The 22882-nt window shown below is 50.7% G+C and overlaps 1 protein-coding gene across 1 annotated transcript; it reads left to right on the forward strand.

Moving 5' to 3' along the window:
• The first annotated feature begins 1792 nt into the window (after positions 1-1792).
• On the forward strand, positions 1793-21357 carry SLC6A1 (solute carrier family 6 member 1). The gene is made up of 16 exons (XM_006206811.4): positions 1793-2015; positions 2958-3021; positions 4221-4549; positions 4944-5075; positions 5562-5662; positions 6396-6505; positions 8168-8300; positions 11282-11416; positions 11636-11739; positions 11998-12122; positions 12925-13037; positions 13383-13514; positions 14915-15017; positions 16321-16421; positions 17365-17532; positions 18988-21357. The coding sequence occupies exons 3-16, from the start codon at positions 4312-4314 to the stop codon at positions 19090-19092; spliced, it is 1800 nt and encodes a 599-aa protein (XP_006206873.1). The 5' UTR covers positions 1793-2015; positions 2958-3021; positions 4221-4311; the 3' UTR covers positions 19093-21357.
• Positions 21358-22882: the final 1525 nt, after the last annotated feature.

Raw genomic sequence — 22882 nt, forward strand, 5'->3', positions numbered from 1 at the left:
AATTTTTTCCCTACTTTTTTAAATTGAAGTATAGTCAGTTACAATGTGTCAATTTCTAGTGTACAGCATAATGTCCCAGTCATACATATATTTATATATATTTGTTTTCATAGTCTTTTTCATTAAAAGTTCAGAGTAATACTTTTTAAAATTAACCAAACACACAAAGGTACCACTCCTGGCTTCTGATTGGCCCAAGGGGATCAGCTCGACCACTCTGAGTTGATATAAAGAGAGCCCAAAGCAAAGGGCTTGACATTTTTATTAGCTGGTATTCCCCACGGCAACTCAAAGGCTGATTTCTCTCCAGCTTCTGAAAATGCTGGAAGATGCTCCAGGGCCTGAATAATAAGCCCTTAATAAATGTTAGCTGCTATTCTTGTTACTACTATTATTGTTACATCATCCTCGTAATTGTGGCCTTCTGGGATGCTAAGAACACCAGATTAAGAGCCACTATCCATACACAGCTGGATTGTCTGATCACGGCCGAGGTGCCCTACACCCTCGCTGTGAGCCGGGAGTTCTTTGACATGCTTTACAGGCACCACAACCTTCCGAGGGTGGTATTATTATGCCCCCATTTCACAGATAAGGATCAAAGAGGTGACGTAACACAGCCCAGCGTAAGTGTCTGAGGGAGCTAAGGTCTGGGGCAGTTCTTACGAGAAAGGCCTTCCTGGTCTGAATCCTCAAAGAAGCATCAGTGATATTAATTGACGGCTTTACATTCTTGATCTTGGTATACCGCGCACCTTCTGAAAGGGAAACTCCAAATATGGTCGTGTGGCTCCCTGCAGGGAAGTTAAACAGTTTGGCTGAGTCTGAATACACTTTTCCAAATTCTGGAAATCACACGTGTGTCTTCCTCGTGGTGAGTTCTTTGGAGCATCTGCATCTTTGCTCTCTCCAGGCTCGGCACGAGGAGGTGTCCAATCTACTCGTGGAGAAGACAACAATAAACTTCCTGGTGAACCGGAAGTCTCCTTCCCCCCAGCCTCGAATGGTTCCCGCAGGGGATATTCACAGCCCGTCCCGCCCTGTTCCGCACGCCGTCCCATCGTGCCTGCTTGCCGGGGGCTGAGCCAGAGCTGTGCCTGGCTTCCCGCCCCCAGTGGTGTTGGATGAGCTTGTGGCCCAGCGCACAGCACCAGTTTCCAAAGCCCAGTAGATTTGGGAGTTTGGTTTGAGCCTCCCTGATAATCAACAAGCAAATCCAGAGTGGAGGCCAGAAGTTGTTGTTCGTGCAGGACACAGGGGATTCAAATTGTGGCAGGAACCTCTGAGCCAATGTAAGCAAAAGCAGGAAACTTATTTGATGACTGTGGGGATGCTCTACAAGCTCCAAGAGCAGGAAGATAGCCAGTCTTAAGAAGTCCTGGAACCACAGAGTAGAATGCCTTGAAGACTCTCTGTTCGTCTTTTGGTCTGATTGCCTTCTCCCTCAGCAGACCAGCTCTCCCTGCTGCTGTGAGTACAAGAAGGGCAAAAGATGGCTGCCTCAGAGTTCCCAAGTCGCTGGAGAACCTGTCTTCTTCCTCAGCCCCATGCCAAATTCCCAGGGAAGGAGCCCTCACTGACTTGCCAGGGTCAGGTGATCAGCTCTGGCCCAAAGTGGTTGGATCCTTTTGAACAAACATGGAGGCTGGTACCCACAGGGGTAAATCACGGAGACAGTTGAGAGCACCATTGTTTTGGCAGTTAACCATGGACCCCTCCCCGCCCAGGGGATCTACTTTAGCCTCTCCCACTTTCCTGAGGCTGCTGGCAAGACTCCCCGGCAGACCACAGAATCGGCTGCCCCCTGCCGTGCCTGATATTAGGAGACACTAACTTCACTACCTGAGGCTAAAGTTCCCCCTGACATTGCCCTGCTCAGGCCAGGGTCTAGGTGGGCGTCCAAGACCAGCCTGTGGCTTGTCCTTGAGAACAAGAAGCAGGGTTGGCAGTAAAGTTTGGATTGTCTGAAGGTGGTCTGGTTCTCCGTGAACTCTAGGAACAGACCATGGTGTTTGGTAATGGGGACTGCATGTGGGGGGGGGCGAATGCACAGCAAACGGGGTCCCCCCAGGGGGGCAAGGCTGAGGGGAGGAGGCCTCTGGGGCAGGGGGGCCAGGGCCCACACCGCACGTTGCTTTGGCTCAGCTCCTACACCGAGAGCCCACAGACCAGTGCTCATGAATGCCTTTTGCTCTGAGGGTTCCATAAGTTTATTCTAGTATCTTTTTTTTTAAAAAAATGTAGAACATTATAGAAATCCAGAAAAGCGTAAAGAAGAAAACAAAGCTCACTGTGAACAGGGGGAGCGTACAGCTCAGTGGTAAAGCGCATACTTGAGGTCCTGGGTTCCATCCCCAGTACCTCCTTTAAAAAAGTCACTGTGAACATCTTAGGATATATCCTTCTGTCCTTCTTGGCGTTTTAGTTTTATTTGGTTGGTTTTTTTTAAATGAACAGTTTGGTGAGGAGAACAGGGACAAAAATAGGGGTCACACTAAATAAACTGTTTTGAAACCTAGTTTCCTCACTCCACAAAACAGGAGGCTCTATCCCACATTCGTTCCTGGTCTTTTACAACATTTCTGCAAGTTTGGATGGAAGACGGAGGAAAATATCCACTGCATTCTTTGGCTCCCGGGAGGCCCTAGGGAGCCACAGCCCCTCTGTGGATTTCTCTTTTCCTTCTGATGAAATTATGGAACGTTTTCCTCACGTCGCCCTCATGCGCACCCCCACCATTGTCCTGAGGGCAGGAAGCCCACGTCTGCATGTTCCCAGCACTTTGGGGCCGGTGCCTCGCTGCATGCACTCGCTGTGGGCACCCCTGCTGGGTGGTTCCTCTCTCGGGGCTGGTACCCAGCACAGATGCTGGTGGGCTTCCTGCACCCCCGCTGCTCTCTGCCCAGGGCTGCCACCTGCCCCGCTTGCCAGCTCACCTCCTCTCCTCTGCTTTGCAGGCTCTCCCCACGGGGGTTTCCAACGGAGCTGCTCTGGAGCTGACCCAGCACAGAAAATCATCAGGTAATATCAGTTATCAGTGTCAAAACAACTATCTCTGGAGTTCCCTCTCTGGACCAGTTGGGTGAAAAGCACTTTTCCAGCCGTGAAAGTCATTGTTACCACGATTCTACAAGCCAGATAGGATTATCCCCATTTTATAGGTGGGGAAACTGAGGCCAGAGGCGATCAAGAGAAGTTTCTTAGAGTTACTCAGTGGATAAAAGGCAGACTGGAGATTTGAAACCAAGACTGGTCTGAGTCCAGTGTCTTACACTGTCCTCCACCCCAGGCTGCCTCTGCCTCTATGGAGGTTAGAAAGGTGCAGAGTGTAGGTAGACTATCTGGGGGAGACAGTGGGTCAGCGAACTCACACAAGCTGGTGGTCCTTCCTCGCCTGAGGGCTGGGCTGGGCTGCCAGCCCAAGATCTCCTTTTATGAAATTTGTTAAAAGTATAAATCCAGGACTTGTCTCCTAGAGATTCTGATGTGGCATGTCTGTGTCTTTGTAGGGCTTCCCAAGTGACTTGGAAGCACAGCCAGGCTTGAGGACTGCTGATGAAACAGCAGCAAGTCCTCACTGTTTGCCAGACGCTGGGTGCTCACTAAGTGCAGAGCAGCCGCCTGATGAGGGATGCACTACTATCGTCCTCAAAATAAAAGATAGGGAGGGGGGCCCAGAGAGGCTAAGACATTTCCTTAAAGTCACACAGCTCAAAAGTGGCGAAGAGGACTTTGATCACAATCAGAGTCTGTGCTTACATACTGCCTTCACCCACCACCTGCATCCAGGATGCCTCCCTATTCAGCCCCACATTAAGGCCCTGCATCTCTTACCCTGCCTTGGCTATATGGCCTCAGAGAATGAAGACTGACCCAACTGCATCCCGGGAGGCAAAGATGAGGTGCACGTAATATTTCTGTTTGGAGGTTTGGTTGCCTCGGGCTACTCTCTGACGAGGACACCTAACAGAGGTCAAGGGACACAGGTGGCAGCGTTGATGCTAGCCCGGGAGACGTCAAGACCACATCCTCATACGCTGACTTTGGAAACAAAAGGCACCTTCCTTCCTCCAGGAGCAGGGGCTGGCAGGAGAAGGAGGGTTTACGGAAGAGCCTTTTTGGCCCCTAGTTTGTGGGTTATTTCGTTTCGTTATTTTCTGGCAACTCTAGGACCTTGGCACCCTTCAATGTCAGTCACCCCAGCCCTCTGTTCTCCCAAGGTGACCTTGAGCCGCAAAACTGCTGTCCACGTGGACTGGGGCCGACATTGCACGTCCATCTGCCAGGACCCCTGCATCCAGACTTCGAGACATGGCAACCAACGGCAGCAAGGTGGCCGATGGGCAGATCTCCACGGAGGTCAGCGAGGTCCCCGTGGCCAATGACAAGCCCAAAACCCTGGTGGTCAAGGTGCAGAAGAAGGCGGCGGACCTTCCAGACCGGGACACGTGGAAGGGCCGCTTCGACTTCCTCATGTCCTGCGTGGGCTACGCCATCGGCCTGGGCAACGTCTGGCGGTTCCCCTATCTCTGCGGAAAAAACGGCGGCGGTAGGTGCTGGCCTGACATCCTCCTGGCTGGGTCTGGACCCCACGGGGTGTCTTGCTTAGGTGTTTTCTGGGGTGCCCTTATGGAAATGGGTGCCCTAAAGACTCCAAAAGGAGTGCCAGGCCCCACTTCCCGTTTCTTGTCCTTTTCCAAAGGAGTCCCAAAGGGCGAGAACCCTCTGTGATACCAAAACTTTCACCTCTTCATTTTACAAAGTGTGGGGCATGTGTTTTGAGCAAAGGACATCCTCGGGCCTCACTCTGGCTGTGGCTGCTGCTTTTGAGTCCATGTTAGAAAGTCATGGTGGGGACTCCAGAACACCCCACGGTGATACTTCCTCTGACCCTATTTCTTAAAGATGTGGGGCCACGAGCATCTCTCTTCCTGACCTCACAGGCGCCTTCCTGATCCCCTACTTCCTGACGCTCATCTTTGCGGGGGTCCCACTCTTCCTGCTGGAGTGCTCCCTGGGCCAGTACACGTCCATCGGGGGCCTGGGCGTGTGGAAGCTGGCCCCCATGTTCAAGGGTAAGTGCAGAGTGGGGCTGTGGGTCTCGGTCATGCTCCTGCCTGCACTTCCTGCGCCTGGACAGAAAGAGAGCTGCTGGGTCACATCTGAGCAGAGTGGAGCCCTGGCAAGGGGCCAGGTGACCAGTGGTGATGCTTGGGTGGTGGAGGCATAGAGGAGGGCTCAATCCAGAGGCCCCCACATGCACATCGGCCTGCCCTGGGGGCTCATTTCTTCAGCAGGGGCTGGGGGCGACTTTCTTCGCCTCCTTGTTCAGTGCCTGCCGGACACTCAGGTGGACATGTGGAGGATCATGTGTGCTGGGCCCCAGACACAAGTCCTGGCTCCCTCACTTGCCAGATGTGTGTGGCCTTAGGCCAAGTCCCTGCCTCTCTCCAGGGTTCAGTGAGATTGTAGATGTCGTGAGAAATGACAACGACAGGAACTGGGATGGTTGTTATTATTACTCTATTAGATGACTGTCGTGACGGTGTGTCTGCTCCCAGGTGTGGGCCTTGCCGCCGCTGTGCTATCATTCTGGCTGAACATCTACTACATTGTCATCATCTCCTGGGCCATCTACTACCTGTACAATTCCTTTACCACGGTGAGTGGCCCCTGGGACCCACCCTCTAGAAGGAACTAGACCCAGACCCCACCCGCCATCCACTGGGACCACCATTCTGCCAACAGGGCTGCACCTCCAGGTGGGGGATGTGGTTTCTCTTCAACAGCCCTCGTCTCCCCACAAGTCATAACACTGTTAGCCGATTTTATATGAACCCAGATGGCCTCAGTTCAAATCTTGTCCCTAATATACACAACCTGTGCAGCTTCAGGGAAGAGACGACCTCTCTGAGCCAAAGCACCCTCATTTATAAAATGGGGGTACAAGTGAAACCCACCTCATAGGGTTGTTGTAAGGATTAAGGAGCAAAGAACAAGCACTATTAGGGTTCACTGTCAACATCAGTGTGCACAGGCTCAGAACAGTGAGGTCTCCTACCCAGCGTCACATAGCTGGGAAGTGGCCTCAGGGTGGACACAGGAAAACTTATGGTACACCCTGGGAAGCTGGTTTTCAGAGTGAAAAGTTTGAGATTCAAATTTCAGCTCTGACACTTAGGAGCTGTGTGATCTTGAGCAAGTTGCTGCCCCTCTCTGAGCTCTAAAACAGGGATCACAACATAACCTGCATCTGGGAGCTGTTGGGAAGGGGAGGTGAGATAATGGCTCTGAGGAGGCTCAGGGAACTGTGGGGGTGGACGGGGTGTTCTGGGACCAGTGTTGCCAACCCCTGGGCAGCTGTGGGGTTTATCTGTGCTACTGTGTCTTTGCAGACACTGCCATGGAAACAGTGTGACAACCCCTGGAACACAGACCGCTGCTTTTCCAACTATAGCGTTGTCAACACCACCAACATGACCAGCGCCGTGGTGGAGTTCTGGGAGTGAGTGCGGGGCCGTGCATGGGGTGGGGTATCACCCAGGGCCAGCAGGCACAGAGGCACCCACAAACGGTGGGTGGGAGAGTTAGGTGAAGGACTGTTTGTGGAGACGTGGGTGAGCTCAGGAAGTCACAAGGGAGGATGAAGCTCTTTCCTCCCCTAGAGAGAGCTGGACTGCGGAAGGGGCCACTAGACATGGACTGTGACCTTTAGTAGAGAAACCCAGGTGCAGACAAAGCCACGGTCCAGCAGAGAGGATACACTCCCCATCCTCTCTCTCCTCCTGCCCTCTGAGCTCCTGCCATTGGTCAAATCCACCTAGAAGCTGAAGGCAAGGGACCCTGTGATGCTGCGGTAGCAGGGAGGAGGGTGGAGGGGGTGGAGTGGGTCTGGAGGGGCCAACAGAGGGGAATAAACAGCATAGGCCCGGAAGAATCACCAGGTGAGCCGACAAAAATCTCAGTTCATCCTGAAATCCAGTGCAGTCTGCTTGGAAACCCAGAGTCACGTCACTTGGAATGAAGACAGACAGACAGACAGACACACACACACACACACGTCTATAGTGAAGACCAAGCTGATTGTACTTTCAGGGGAGCGTATCATAGAAGATGTATATTGGGGGCATTGATTTTCCAAAATGAGGTCCTGGGACCCAAATCTTTTTGGCAAGAAGGAAGCACCTGTGCTGGGCAGCTCGAAAGGATCTGGAAGCAAGTGCAAAGGGTCCACCTCACCTTGGATAAGCTGCCAGGAGGAGCTGTTCCGGGGGTGTCAGACACGTGATGTCAATCTCTCGGTGCTGGGATCTCATTGGCTGGGCTGTCTCCTTACAGATAAAAATCAGATTCTGCTCCGGCTGGCTCTGCTTCCGACATCTCCCGCATACAATTCTGTCACACACATTCAGGCTTTTCATTCAATCATTTCTTCAATGAACATTTCTTGAGCACCTACTATGCGCCGGTTAAAGACATGGGCACACAAACAAGCAAGGGCAACAGCAGATGACCGATGCTAAGAGGAGGGACGCACAGGAAGCTGTGGGGGCTCCAGGGAGGTGCCTGGACCAGCCCAGGTGAGGAGCAGCGTCTCAGGATGAACAGCAGCTCAGGGAAGACAGGTGTTGGCAGAAAGAGGCGCCTGTGTGAAGGCTCAGAGGCACGTGAGAGTAAGCAAGGCTCGGGTGAGCAGGGGAGAACAGCTCAGTCTGATGAGCACTTGGGGGGCTTCAGTGAGTGCTGGACCGCAGAGAGGAGTGGGGCCGGCTGTGAAGGCCTTGCAAGGCCGGCCTGGGGAGCTCGGGCTTCGCTCTGAGAACAGTGAGCTATTCACTGCAGGGTTTAAGCAGGAGAGTGACGTGATCAGATGTTAGAGGGATCCCTGGGGCTGGAGTGCGGACAGAGCAAAAGCGAAGGTGGGGTCCTGCTGCAGCCATCCGGGTGAACATCATGGCGGCTGAGCTAAGGCACTGGCAGGTTGCTCGAGCAAACAGCGCTTTCTACCGATTAGTGTATCAGGCGCATGGTCCCCACCCAGCCCTTGGAGCCCAGGGGTCACAGCTGTCAGCGCCATCACAGTGGAGGATCACCCGTGCTGGGCACCCCCAGGTCACTACAGCCCCCACCAGCCCCATGTGACTTCCCCTCCCTGATGTTCCACCAGGCGCAATATGCATCAGATGACAGACGGGCTGGATAAACCAGGTCAGATCCGCTGGCCTCTGGCCATCACCCTGGCCATCGCCTGGATCCTTGTGTATTTCTGTATCTGGAAGGGTGTTGGCTGGACTGGAAAGGTAAGGGGTGTGCACGGTGGGGACCTGGGGCTGGGGGGAGGGGTCTACCAGGGGATCTCTGCCCTGAGCAAGGAGTCTGTACCTCCCAGGAACCCTATCCGACTTTAAGTAAAGCAGGTCCCTTCATCTCTCTGAGCCTCGGTTTCCTTTCTTGTAAAATGGGAATAATAACATTACCTACCTTCTGGGCAGTTGTAAGGATTAAAAGAAACAGTGCAACTTAGGCCCTTAGCACAGTGCCAGGCTCGCAGTGAGTTCCTTGAGATTCCCTTGGGTCTGACAGAGTCATCGCAAGACCGAGGGCAGATGTTGCTCCTGGACCACTGAACAAACTCCCTGAGATCTACTCTGTTCCAAGTTTGGTCTAGGTGCGGGCAGTCCAGACGTAAGCACAGTCACATCCCAGGCTTCGAGGGGCAAGAGAGATGGACTGATGGATGGAGTAATATGCAGGCCCTGTGTTCAAACAGTTCTGAGTTCACACCTCATCTTGGCCATTTACATGGCTGTGTGACGTGGGGCAAGTCACTTCGCCTCTATGAAACTGTTTCGTCTTCTGTAAAATGGGGCCAATAACTGATTATCCATTGATTTGTTATGCAAATCAGATGAGCTGGTGATTTTGCAAAGAACTCAGCAGTTAGCAAAAGGAGTTGTTACTGTTTTTGTTTTTATTATCAGCAAGGGCAGAGCCATGCCAAGCTGGGATGTCCAGCCTGGAGACATCTGGGGGTCAAATTGCCAATCAAATCGGGGGTCACCTTCCACCTCTTTCCGTCTTCAAGCTCCACCCCAAGAGTCTGGGGACAGAAGATGGTCAAGTCTCTCACCAGCCTGGGCCTGAAGGAAACTCAGAGGCAAGGGTGTTGTCTGAGGTCTTAGAGCAAGTAAGGAAAAGAAAGGATTTGAACTGAATCAGGCTGAGAGGGAGGTCCGGACTACCCAAGAAGCTGAAACGAGCAAAACAGAACCTGAATGAGTTTCATATTTGGGCATGGATACAGCTGACGAAAAGCTTCCCTGTTTCAGTCAGGCAGGACCTTTGGACCCACTGGGTTCTCAGACCTGAGGCTGGTGTCAAAATATTCCTGCTTTGTCCCTAGGCTAGGCAAGCAGAAGGCGGGCACAGCTGTCTCCCAGCCCGACTTCAAGATGCAGAAGGTAGGGCCCAAGGGCTCTGGAAGACACAGAGCTGAGTTGGAATCTGAGAGTCCCCTGGTTCCTAGCCATGTGCACTCGGGCAAGTCATTTCATTCCTCTGAGCCTCAATGTCCTCATCTGTTAAATGGTCACAATAATAGGACCTTACAGGGTGGCCACAAAGACTGAGGGGGGTAATCAGTCTATACCAAGTGTAGAGCATATGCCTAGTACACAGTTGGCACTCAATACATGGCATCTATTGTAATAATTTTGGGTGGTATCTAGAGTTCCTGCTACTTTAGAAGAGTGACTACTTCTTGGGGACAAAGAGTGGGGCTCCTCTTATTGCATCTTTTGAGTGAGTCAACCAATCTATCAACATGCATTTGTTGTGCACCTACTGTATACTTGTTTCCATGCTGAAGACACAGTGAAGTGCAAATGTAGGTGACATATATTAAGCATACAATACATCCTCACACACCCAACCTTTCTGAGCAGCAAGGTCAACTGTCCCCAGACAAAAAAAAGCTAGGCTCAGAGAGGAAAAGAAATTGACCCCATGTCACATGGCTTGTCAGTGATACAGATGGCTTTAAATCCCCTTTTCCTAATTCCAAGTACAGTGGTTTTTCCGCTGGGTAGTGGCTGCCTTTCCTCACCCTGAAGAGTCTCAGAGTCAAGTCAGGCAGATGAGACTAACCCAGAGAACAGTTCATGCTGGCCGGGAAGCGGGGTCACATCAGCCTCGGAACTGACCACAAAGGTCACTGAACTTGAAAATTGCTCTTTCACACTAGTGAGCAAAGAAAGGCAATTTCACACAGTGACATCAGTCTTTTGATTATCAATTAAAAATAATTTGTAAGATGATTATCCTCAGTGCTGGTCCCTTTGTGGGAAAGGCACTGTTTGTAATGCGGGACAAAGTTCAGTTTCTGGAAGGTAATTAAGCAATGTGGATCAGAAAGCCTTTGAGATATTTATTCCTTTTCACACGGTAATTCCATGTCTAAAAATCTTTCTCAAGAGTAGTAAAATAATTTTGTAGGCAAAATTTTATCCACAGGGTGTCCAACGTAGTATTATTGAGACTCACATAAAATTGGGAGTAACCTAAAATGGGTAACAGTAGAGGAAACTTAAAAAAAAAAAGGGTGGTGGGACCTTCTGAGGTCTATTTTGTGTGATTAAAAATAATTGTATTATGAAACAATAAACAGTGTTCAGTAAATAAAACAAGAAACAAAACTGCATGTACTGTGTTTTTTCACTCTCAACATATTAAATGAAAAGATAAATATATACTTTGAACTTCATCTGTAAGAAAATGTGATCATATAAGCAAAGTCTCAAAAGAGGACATTAAAATATTAACATCCATTCATTTGTGTATTTGTCATGCACTTGTTAAGTGTCTACTATATACCATGAACTGTTCTAGGCACTGGGAAAACAGAGAAGTGGACAAGACTAGTCCTGTCCCTCATGTAAATTATATTCTATGGGCTATTGAAAGGAACTTTGTATGGGTTCATGTGTAATTTAAAAATTTCCTTCTTACCACATGTATTACTTGAATAATTTAAATAGAAATTAAAAATAGGAGGGATAGAAGAAGGGAAAAAAACGGGTGCTGAGCTGGGTGGTTCAGACACCAAGGAGGGGCTTCAGAAAAGTGGCCAAGCAGAAAAGGTTAGGAATCCAGGAAGGCTTCCTGGAGGAAGATGAACTGGAAGCAAGTCCAGAGCCACAACAGATACCAATGTAGGCAAAGTGGGGAAGGGAAAAGCATGGGCCCTCTGGAGAAGGTGTGACACTACCCCCTTTTCTCCCAGGTGGTCTACTTCTCAGCCACGTATCCCTACATCATGCTGATCATCCTGTTCTTCCGCGGAGTGACGCTGCCCGGAGCCAAGGAGGGAATCCTCTTCTACATCACGCCCAACTTTCGCAAGCTGTCGGACTCCGAGGTGAGCAGCCCTCCCCGCCTGGTCCTGGAGGGCCCTGGCTGGGTTAAGAGCACGCCTGAGTCCTGAGCCACCGTTCACCAGCTTTAGGATAAGCTACTGCGCCTCTCTGACCCTCTTACGTGAGAGGGGGTTGCTGCCTGGTGGAGCTGGTTAGCATGTGTAAAAGGCCCTGGGGCTATGATTATAATTTTGACTGTTTTTTGATCATTCTGCATGTAGGTGTGGCTGGATGCAGCTACCCAGATCTTCTTCTCCTATGGGCTGGGCCTGGGATCCCTGATCGCACTGGGGAGCTACAACTCTTTCCACAACAATGTCTACAGGTGCGAGAGCTCAGGTGCTCTCCTGTGACCACGCCCCTCCACAGACCCACCCCTGGCGGTTCTGCACCCCTCTCTGATCCAAAACCTCTGGCCATTTCTTCCGGTTCTGCCCCTTCCCTAGGGATGGGAGTGGGCACCCCCCGCCCTGTAGCTCCTCTCGCAGGCACCCTCCTCCATCTGGCCCCTTGGTAACCACTGTCCACTGGCTTACCTTCCTGCCAGCCCCGTCTTCCTGACTCCACCCTTCCCTCTCTGCAGGGACTCCATCATCGTCTGCTGCATCAATTCGTGCACCAGCATGTTCGCAGGATTTGTTATCTTCTCCATCGTGGGCTTCATGGCTCATGTCACCAAGAGGTCCATTGCTGATGTGGCGGCCTCCGGTCAGCACCGCACAGAGGAGGGCTGGGGGGAGGGGCTAACTGTGTGGTGTTTGCGGTCTTTATCACCGTCAGCATCACCACCACCGAGGCTCACTGGCATTGAGTGTTGGTACGCGGGGTCAGTGCACTGAGCATTTACGTGGACTGTGCCCCTCAGTCTTCCTGACACAATGGGGTCGATGCTCGTTATCCCTGTTTCATAGATGATGAACCTGAGTCTCACTGAGATCACCTGCCCAAGTTCTCAGAGCTCAAAGATGGTAGATCTAGAATTAACCCCAGACCTGCTGATTGCAAAGCTGGGCCATCCTGGCACTTTCAGCACCATCCTGGACATTTGAGGGGAGAAGACCCACTCTTGTCCCCTGGGATATGAACTTTGGTCCAACCCAGACACGTTCACCACCATGACATAAAGTACCCACATCGGTCTGCGTCCACTCTACTTGCCACGGGGTCATTGATGCTATGCAGTACATGGACAACCCCAGGCAGCCCCCCTTCCCCACTCAGCCTGGAAAGCAGCAAATGTGAAGGACCCACTAGGTGCACGGCAGAGGATCCAAGGCTCAGGGGGCAACATGACTTGTCCTTTCCCTGTTGTGGGGAGCTGGGTGGATTGTGAGGAAAGGAACATTCTCCACCGAAGTCCTAATTTCCCGTCCACCATCTCATTTCTCTGGAACTTCCCAGCCACCCTCTTTCCAGAGCCAGGCCCCAGGAAGGTTACAGTCTGGTTCCTTCATCCAAGGTTTTCTCTGATCTCTTGGCTCTCTTTCCTCTTCTGCCCTTCCCGCCACAGGCCCCGGGCTGGCGTTCCTGGCGTACCCAGAGGCAGTGACCCAGCTGCCCATCTCTCCCCTCTGGGCCATCCTCTTCTTCTCCATGCTGCTCATGCTGGGCATTGACAGCCAGGTGAGGACGTGCCCCCTGGCATCTTGAGGAGTCCCCACGCAGCCTCATAGGTCCAGGAGCAAGCAGGGAGAGGAGCCCATTGTCTTAGGCCCCCAAGAAGATGGCCAAGAGTTTCAGACCCCAGGAATGTTCCACTGCATGAAACTTTCAGGCATCAGCTCAGCCACCTTCCCCATTTCCCAGGTGGGGAACCTGACGCCTGGAGAGAAGGGACTCTCCTGAGGTCACAGAGGGAGGCAGAGGCAGTCAGGCCTGGATCCCAGGGCCCTGCTCACCCCAGAGGGTCAAGCTTTGGGTGGGTGGGGTGGGGCTGCCTTGGCTGGCTGACTGCCACTCCCCCCGCAGTTCTGCACGGTGGAGGGCTTCATCACTGCCCTGGTGGACGAGTACCCCAGGCTGCTCCGCAACCGCAGGGAGCTCTTCATCGCCGCCGTCTGCATCGTCTCCTACCTGATCGGCCTCTCTAACATCACCCAGGTGAGCGCGGTCGGCACCTGGCACTCCTCTGGTGCTGCCTGCCCTGGGCCACTCCCAGGCCCTCTGCGCCCCCACCTTGTCCCATCCCACCTTTCATACGTTCATTGAGCATCCTCTCCATGCCAGACCCTGAGTGACGACCCAGCAAGGGTCCCTGCCCTCAAGGGGCTCCCAGGCTGGTGGACCGAGCTAGAGGATACAGCCCACAACCCGACTTGGGGCACCAGGGACGGCTTCCTGGAGGAGGGGCTGCAGGGTTGAGCTCGAAGGACTCACAAAATTAACCAGCGAGTCACACTGGAGCTGGGCCTTTGAAGCTGACACCACCCCTGCCTCTCATTCCCACCTTTCTTTCTCTACCCATAGTCATGAGCGCTGGTCCCTGCATTCAAGGACCTCCCAGTCTAGCCAGAAGACAGGCATACAACTGAGGAATTACCCAATAAATATAAATGACCCTAAAGCCATGGGCTCAGCCGTGTGGGTCTGTTTTTTTTTTTATGATCCACAAAACCAGCATTGGGCCCAAATACAGTCCAGACCCAGGATGACTGTTCATTCCTTCATCCTTACGAGTTGCTCAGCACCTACTGTGGGCCCGGCACGACACTGGAGAGTCAGCAGTTAATGTTGCAGATGCAGTATCTGCCCTCTTAGAGCTTACATTTTGGTGGATAAGACTAACAGGCAAATTAGATCGTTAAATGCCATGAAGAAAAGAGGACAGTGGGACAGAGAATGACCAGCAGGGGTGGGAGGGATGCAGCATCAGACTGAGTAGTGGGGCAGTCCCTCTGAGGAAGTGGCAGTTGAGTTGCGACTCATGTGGCGAGGAAGAGCCAGCCGGGGGAAGATCTAGCTAGCGGAGGCAAGCACAGCAGGTGCAGAGGCCCTGGGGTGGGAACGGGCTTGTGAGCTCAAGGGACAGAAAGAGGGCCAGTGTGGTGGCAGCAGAGGGAGTGAGGGGGGAGGCAAGAGGTACAGAACCGGATTATGCAGGACCTTCCCTGGCAGGCATTTGGACTTGATTTTCTTTTCTATTTCCTTACTTCCTTGCATGTCATATGTCTTATCCAAGCTGTGAAGTGTTTTAATCTGAGGAGAGACATGACGTTTAACATTATGGACAGGTGGCTCTGGGGACCAACTCCTCTTTCTGCCCTCCAGCTGTTCCAGAAAGGGGGCATTTCCCTCTGCCACCAGACATTTGCTTCCAAATCCCCAGAGTCAATGCCCACATCCTTGAAGGATCACAAGGCCCCCTGTGCCTCCTCTAATTCACCCACAAGCTTTCTCACTGTAGCATGGCCTCATCCCAACCTACAAAGCCCGTGTTGACTGTGAACTGAGGGTACTGGGGAGCAGGGGAGGTGGACCCCTCACCTTTTTCCCTCTTGCAGGGGGGCATTTATGTCTTCAAGCTCTTTGACTACTACTCCGCCAGTGGCATGAGCCTGCTGTTCCTCGTGTTTTTTGAATGTGTCTCCATTTCCTGGTTTTACGGTGAGCATCAACCCCTCATTCATTCATTCATTCCTTTCTTCAATCACCATTCAGCAAACACAGCTCTAACACTAAGCCCTTTCCGTACATTAATTTGTTTGGTCCTTACAGCAATTCAGTGAAGTTAGCACAGGATGTCCTACGTTTAGAAGATACCATAAGCAGCAGGGACCTACTGCGCAGCTCAGGGAACTGTATTCAGTATCTTGTAATAACCTGTAACGGAAAAGAATCTGAAAAAGAATGTATGTATTTATATAACTCAATCACTTTGCTGTGCACTCCAAACTAACAAAACATTGTAAATCAACGATACTTCAATTTTAAGAAATTGTTAAAAGAAGATACCATAAGAAGAAGAGTTAAATTCACTTAAAATGAGAGCCAAAATTTCTTTATAAATTTTGGGCTAAAAAGTTTGCTCGAGATTTTCTCTAGAAAAGGGAAACTGAAACTTAAAAAAAAAATTACAAAGTTAAGTATTTTTTAAAAGCTAGGTTATAATTAAAAGAATGCACTATCTCAGAACAAAGAATGTGGGAAACAATGATTTTTATTTGTTTATTTTGCGACCAGCGTTTCCAGACCCAACTGCACGATAGTTGAAAGGCTGTCCTTCCCTGCACTGTGGTTATCACAGCAAGATCGTGTTTTTGGAAGGAGTGTTCTCCAGGGCCCCTCTTGGTCCTCGGTGTTCAGTGCATCTTCTTTGCAGTCCTGCCACCTCACCCACCTCGTCATTTTCCCTTCTCACTCTAACTGGTCTAACGCTGTCAGGTCCTCACTGATCAGTGACTTTGCTTGTAATCCGTGCAGTGCCTGGTGTCCCCCTCATGAACTTCATGACATCTGCAGGTTTGGGGGGGCTTTTTGTTTGTTTTTTGCAAGATTTGTAGTTCTTTGTAATCTATCACCAGTTTCTTCTGGCATCAGATCATCAGGGAAAACCACCCCTGCCCAGCAAGGCTTTGAAGAATGGCTGGGAGTGATGTTGAGTGGGAGGGACACTGAGAGTGACGGGGATGCTTTCCACAAGTACATCCTGTTGGTGGCGGGTATTTCCACACGCAGGTGACTCGCTTCCCCATGCACTGTTTGCTGGGGGGTTGGTTGTTCGATATTTAGATAACGAGGACCCCTCCACCCTGGAGCATTAGCCCCGTGTTGCAGATGAGGAAACGGAGGCTCAAAGAGGTTAGGCGACTTGCTGTGGTTGTACTGTGAGAAAGCAGCCGATCGGGGCCTCGGGCCTGCCATCCCCACAGCTCACCCATCCCTCCTGCTCTTGCTCCGCATGTCCCAGGTGTCAACCGATTCTATGACAACATCCAAGAGATGGTTGGCTCCAGGCCCTGCATCTGGTGGAAGCTCTGCTGGTCCTTCTTCACCCCTATCATTGTGGCGGTAAGGACAAGGCCAGACTGGGCTCTGGGGTGGCTCAGGTCCAGAGAGAAACTTCTGGGGCCAGAAGCAGGTGGACAGGCTCCCAGGTCTTCCTGTTCCCTAGTAACACCGTTCCCTGCTGTTTGTGCTGAGCAGCTCCTCTGTGCCCTGCGCAGGACCAGACACGTCCTCACAAGCCTCAGCTCAATCAGTGTGGTTGCCCCGCTTTGCTGCTGCGGGACCTGGGGCCACCCAGCCAGCATCGCCCAGGGGGCTGATGCGCATTCACAGCAGGTCACCCTGATTCTGAAGCCAAATCACTCACACAGGGAGGCCTTTCATTCTCAGCATTGCTCCTTGCAAGGGGAAGCCAAGGCCTGGAAGGGGCCTTTGGGACTGGGCCATTGCATGTGTTGTGTCCTGCACAGGGGCACCCAGCTAACGGCAGACTGGTGGCAACGCCCTGGTTCTGCTTGCCAAACTGGTTAACTTGGAGTAAGGGATGCCTTCTTTATTGGCCCTCCCAGAGGAGCCACCCTTTGCTATTGGGCCTTCCAGAGAGGGCACCTTCTTCTTATTGGCTCTCCCAGAAGGGATGCCCTTTTCTATGGGTTCTCAGAGAAAAGGCGCCCTTCTCCATTGGTCCTCCTAAAGAGGGTGGCTTTTTCTATTGGTTCTCACAGAGAAGTCGCCTTCTTCTTATTGGTTTTCCTGGAAGGAGTGCCCTTTTCTATTGGTTGTCATGGAGACAGTGCCTTTTTCTATTGGTCCTTCAGAAGGGGTACCTTTTTCTATTCTGTACAAAGGCATCTTGTATCCTAGCAATGACCTTGGCTGCGGGGCGTCAGCCCCAGGGCAGGGGTGGAAGGCAGTGGACCTGTCATCTGTAGGGTCTAGGGAGGGGCCTTGGCTGTCCAATATGGGTGACTGCCTGCCCCCCTCCACTCTCCCCTGCCCTCCCCAGGGTGTGTTCATTTTCAGTGCTGTGCAGATGACCCCTCTCACCATGGGAAGCTACGTTTTCCCCAAGTGGGGCCAGGGCGTGGGCTGGCTCATGGCCCTGTCTTCCATGGTCCTCATCCCCGGGTACATGGCCTACATGTTCCTCACCTTAAAGGGCTCCCTAAAGCAGGTAAGTCCCTTCTTCACCCTTCGTGTCACTGGGCCCCTTTCCCCTCCTGTGCTGGGCACCACCTCTTCCCTTGTGGAGCACAGTCTAGTTGGGGAGACAGACAAGTTGATAGTCAATGACAAGAGAGCATTAGCAGTCATGATTGAGGTGAACCAGGGAGATGGGTTAGCCCGGCCTGGGTTGAGGAGGGTTTAAGAAGTCTTCCTGAAAGAGGGGATAGCAAAGAAGAGGCCTAAGGACAAGCCAGTCTTAAAAGTAGAAGCAGAAAGAAGGTCCCTAGAAGGGGACAGGAAGCATGTGAAAGGCCCAGGGGTATAAACTGATGTGTGTGACTGGAGGGTAGTGGGGAGCAGTGCAGGGGGGTAATGAGAGGAGGCTGGGAATGTAAGGAGGTTGGGTCAGATCCTGAAGGGCTTTGAAAATCAAGACAAGAACTCTGGTCTGTATTGCAAGGGCAATGGGGAGCCATTAGAGGGGCCCTCCAGCACATACGAGATCTACATCATTCTTTGTTAAATTATGTTGAATTCTTGAGTGAAACAAGGCAGTGCTGGAGGCACCCAGGTGCTGAGACATTGGTGGAGTAAGTATAGGTGGGGAGATTTCACTGAGGAGGGATGGAAGGTCACAGCTAGGGGGACTGGATCAGTGGGAGGTTCACCCTTTCAGCGACATATATTGAATACCCACTATATGCCAGACACTATTGTCAGTGCTGGAGACAGCCATGAGCAAAAATGCCACCCTTGTGGACCTTACCTTCTACCTTCTACAAGACCTTCTACAAGAGGAAGGTCAACAATTAACAAAATAAAATCACATTAGATGGGGGGGGTGAGTATGATGGCGAAAGAAACCTAAAGTAAGAAGGGGGTTTAGGGGGTGCCAGGAAAGGCCTCGCTGAGGAGGTAACACTGAGCCAAGACCTAAGGAGGCAGAGATGGAGCTGTGTAATTATCAAAGGGAAGGATGTACAGGCAGAGGGTACAGTACATGCAAAGGCCCTGAGGCAGACACTTGCTTGGCACGTGTGAGGAGGCCAGTGTGGCTGGAGTGGAGTCAGTGAGCGGTGAGGGGAGAACGTTGGGGCCTGAAGTGACAGGCACCAAGTCATAGGGGGCCTTGTAGGACTTTGGTGAAATGGGCACCATTGTTAGGTCCTGAGGAGCAGAGGGCTGTGATCTGACTTTGGTTTTAATAGAACTCCTCGGGCCAGGGTGTCGAGAATAGAATGAAAGGTGTGAGGGGCAAGAATGAAAGTGGGGGGCCAGTGGGGAGTTACTGCAATAACCCCGGTGAGAAGGGGTGGGCAGGCCCAGGTCGGGGCATGAGGGGAGCAGGATGGGGCCAGAGCCTGGGTGCCCCTGGAAGGCAGAGTAGATGGTAGAGACTTGAAAAGAGGGTGGGTGAACGGAGTGGTTAGTCTCTATCCCAGCCCAAAACCACTGTCCACAGCGCATCCAGGTTATGATCCAGCCCAGCGAAGACATTGTCCGCCCTGAGAATGGTCCGGAGCAGCCCCAGGCCAGCGGCTCTGCCAGCAAAGAGGCCTACATCTAGGGGTGCGGGGTGGCTCGCCCACCCACACTCTCACCCCCACCCCTGCTGCACACGACCACCACGGGATGTCTGAAGATATCGTCTCTCTCAACCTACCTCGAGTGGCGAGTCCAGACACCATCACCACACAGAGAGGGAGGTGGGGACAGTCACACCCCCGTGGGCCCCGCGTGGGCGAAGATGCCCAATGGCTCTGGCGCCTGTGGGCTGGTGATCTTTTTAATCTGGGCCCCCTGAGCATCAAGCAGTCGGCCTGTGTGACCGCTGTGGTAGATCATGTTTATCCCGCCAGCAAGAGTGTGACTGGTGAGGCCGCACACTCCTGGCTTTTAGTTGTATTCCTGACTGTTCTCTTACCGCTGAAACCCATGACTGTTACCTAGGCCTTGGCGGGAGTCCGGCTCCGTCGGAACGCGGCTCTGTGCACATGGAAAGGGCATTTTGTACAATGGGCATTTCCAAGGAGAGCTCACGCTTAAGAGCAGGGCGCCAAGGGAGCTCTTTTATTTTTTGGTTTTCTCCTTCCCGAGGCAGCTTGACAGCCCCCACCCTCTGTTGATCTTCCCAGAGCTGCTTTCTCAAGCAATCTGCATAGTGTCCTGTTTCCCTGCGGCGCCCGGCCGAATGGGCATCTCTGCGCTGAGCTTTCCTGTCCCCCGACTCGTTGCCAGGCCATTCCAATTGCACCTGGCCCAACAGCAATCCTGCCAGATGGGCCCCACTCCTTAGAAAACTGCCACAAGCACAGCTGATTTTTTTTTTAATCACCATTCCAGGGGGCCTAAGATCCTGCTGGGGAAATTACCTAATCAGGAGTTTTTCTTAGGCTGCCCGGCTTTACAGAGCACGGAACTGTTGCCCAGGAAGTTAAGGTGAGGCTCTGTCCTTGAGTCAAAGTGGATCCAGTTATCTTTCCACCACCACCCCCGCCCCCGCCTAAACTATCTCCCTCACTGCAGCCCCAGTGAAGGCTGCTGCCTCCTCCCCTTCTCTGAAATTCCTCCGTGGGAATCTCCTCACTGCCACTGAAATCATCCCACCCCGGTAATGGAGGAGCTAGTGTTAATCCAGAGATGCCGTCCCTGGCCCTCAGAGTGCTTCCAAGATTAAAACTGCTTCACCGGGAAGTAGAATTTTATCCTTTCGAGAACTGGGCTCCGTGGTGGTAGTGGCAAATCACAGGAAGACAGTTTCTTGTAAGCTCCAGTAACTCAGTGCTTCTTATTTGCCAGGAACATGGGTTCCCATGTAGCAAATCATCTGTTGTGCCCTGTACTCCTTAGCTAGTTAAGTCACAAACTGTGTTTTACGACTAATCCTTAATAACTATGGTAAATAACTGTGACTGTGGGTTTTTTAATCTGTCTTTCTCATCCAAAAGTGACCAGCATACCAGTTACTGCAATAAGGTATTACCCTCAGAATATTAAGCACATTCTTGTAGAGAAAAAACTGAAAAGTCTGCGTACACATATAAGTGCACACATATGTACATTCATCCTCACACATGGCACATAGTGTCTCATTTGATATCATGTAGGAAACCTAAAACCGTTTCCTGAAGTCATCTGTAAAATAGTCTCATTACTAAGGCATCCCAAATGCCAACTGGTGAATCCAAGATCAAAATGCATATGTATTGTTCAATTATAGGGTTTAGAATAAAAGGAACCCTTCACTGTGTCTCCTGGTCCCACCCCCATCCTTTGTGTGAATTCCTTTAGATTAAGGGCAAGAAGACTTCTTTCTCTTTATTCTTCAGTCTGAAACTAAGACCAAGTCTTTCTCAGACGAATGCAGCATATTTAATGTTTGTAAGCAAATCTAAGTGACATGTTTGGCAAGAAATCCCTTAACAGATTTCCATCCAAACCTACTTATATAGCACAATATTACGTGTCGTACAATTACTGTGAGAACTGTGAATATGTGTAACTTTTTTTAGTATTTGCCCTGGGGAGGGAAAGATATTGTATTATCATATATGCTTTTTTTTGCAATAAGGATTTATTCTCAGAACACCAAGTAAATCTATCTCTATATTAAAAAAATATATGTAATATATACATATTCAAACTATATACAGAGCCTGTTTTAAAAAAATTACAGTATTATTTAGTAAAATTATCTGTTCTATGGACCAAATGTAAAATATTTATAAATGAAGATGCATTTTAAATGTCTATAAATGGTGTCATAATTAGCGCACAGGCATTATGTACGTTTCTAAGAACATAGAGGGAAAATAATAAAGGTTCTATGATATACAGTATCAGACCTTCAGTTCTTTGGGGTGAGGACACCATAGCCTCTTTCATCAGAGCAATGATATGCACACAAAAGGTTTCTTCCTCTACGGAGAGAGAGAGAGAGAGATCTGGGCCCCAAACCCAGGGAGATGGAGCTGGACTTCTCCCAAAAGTCTTGGAATGAATGGACAGAAAATGATTTCTGAGCCACGTAAGGAGGTGCTTTCCCTATTCTAGGAAACTTTAAGGTGGTCATCTAAATGAAGATCTAAAACTAAGATAATGGGAGCACATTTAGTTAACAGCACTCATTCATTCACTCATGATTCATTCCTCAAAATACTTAATTTTAAAATCTTATTTAGAAAATTTTGAATTCTACAGAGAAGTTGTAAGAATGGTCCAACAGACACCCAGATTCACCAGTTGTTGACATGTTGCCACTTTAACTCTGTCCATCAAGATTCAGTCTGGGAAGCAGAACCGCTATGAGTATTATGGAATAAGGAACTTATTAAAGGAACAAGACCTTATACAGCTGTGGGGGAAGTTAAGAAGTAAAGTCTGAAAGAAAGAGTTGGGAGATCAGAGGCGAGCCACTAGCCAGGTGAGCAGAAGTGGTACGTTTACCGAGGCTGTTGCCCCCAGAATCATACCCCTGCCCCTCCCTCAGATAAAAACCAATTACTCTTAAGTTTCAGGAGGAAGCTGCAAAGAGAAGAAACAAGAACCAGTTAAAGCCAACTAAGCCCAAGATGGAGGATTTGACTTCCAGTAGACCTTGAGCCTCATTATATGCTCATTACAATACATTAGCATGCTAAATGACACCCAGCAGTGCCTTGACAGTTGATGATTGTCATGACAACAACCAGAAAAGCCCATACAAGGACTGAAAAGGAGAGCTGCATCAGTTTTGGGTCCAAACCGTACTGCTGTTCTCAGATAACTCATGAATATTCCTCCCACTCTTTCCAATTCACTCCCTTTTTCCTCAACCTTCCTAGATATTTGGTGTCTCCACCTGCATTGGGTTGAGAAATTGATTTGCAAAGTAAGTTCCCACTTCTCTATCTTCGGCCACTGAATAAAGCCTGTACTGTTCCAGTCTCAGCATTGGTTTCAATATTGGCTGTGCAAATCTAATCTGAAAAAGAACCTCCCTGGCCAGGACAGGGGGTCTTGGCCCAGGCTAGGACTGGGCAAATTCTGTAACAGGCAATTGTGTGTCCCCCACAGTTCCTTGGGTGCCCCTTTGCATAGCATAGCATTCATCATGACCCCTGAGCACAGAATTCCGGTGGACCTACAGTGTGTGCGAGCTGAGTGAGACTCAAAGCCAGCACAAGGTAAGTGTGTTATGTCTACAACTGAGTAGGTGGGGCCCTGAGAGGCCACACACTCTGTTGGAACCAGAACTTGCTTCCAACACAGAGAGAAGGCAACTGTATGCTAAGAAACACCCAACAATAGCCAAGGAACCCTGTTACACTCATTCAAGTTACTTCCCTTCCCACTTACACTGAAAATGGTGGCATAGA

The sequence above is a fragment of the Vicugna pacos genome, chromosome 17 (assembly GCF_048564905.1).
Source record: "Vicugna pacos chromosome 17, VicPac4, whole genome shotgun sequence".
Taxonomy (NCBI): domain Eukaryota; kingdom Metazoa; phylum Chordata; class Mammalia; order Artiodactyla; family Camelidae; genus Vicugna; species Vicugna pacos.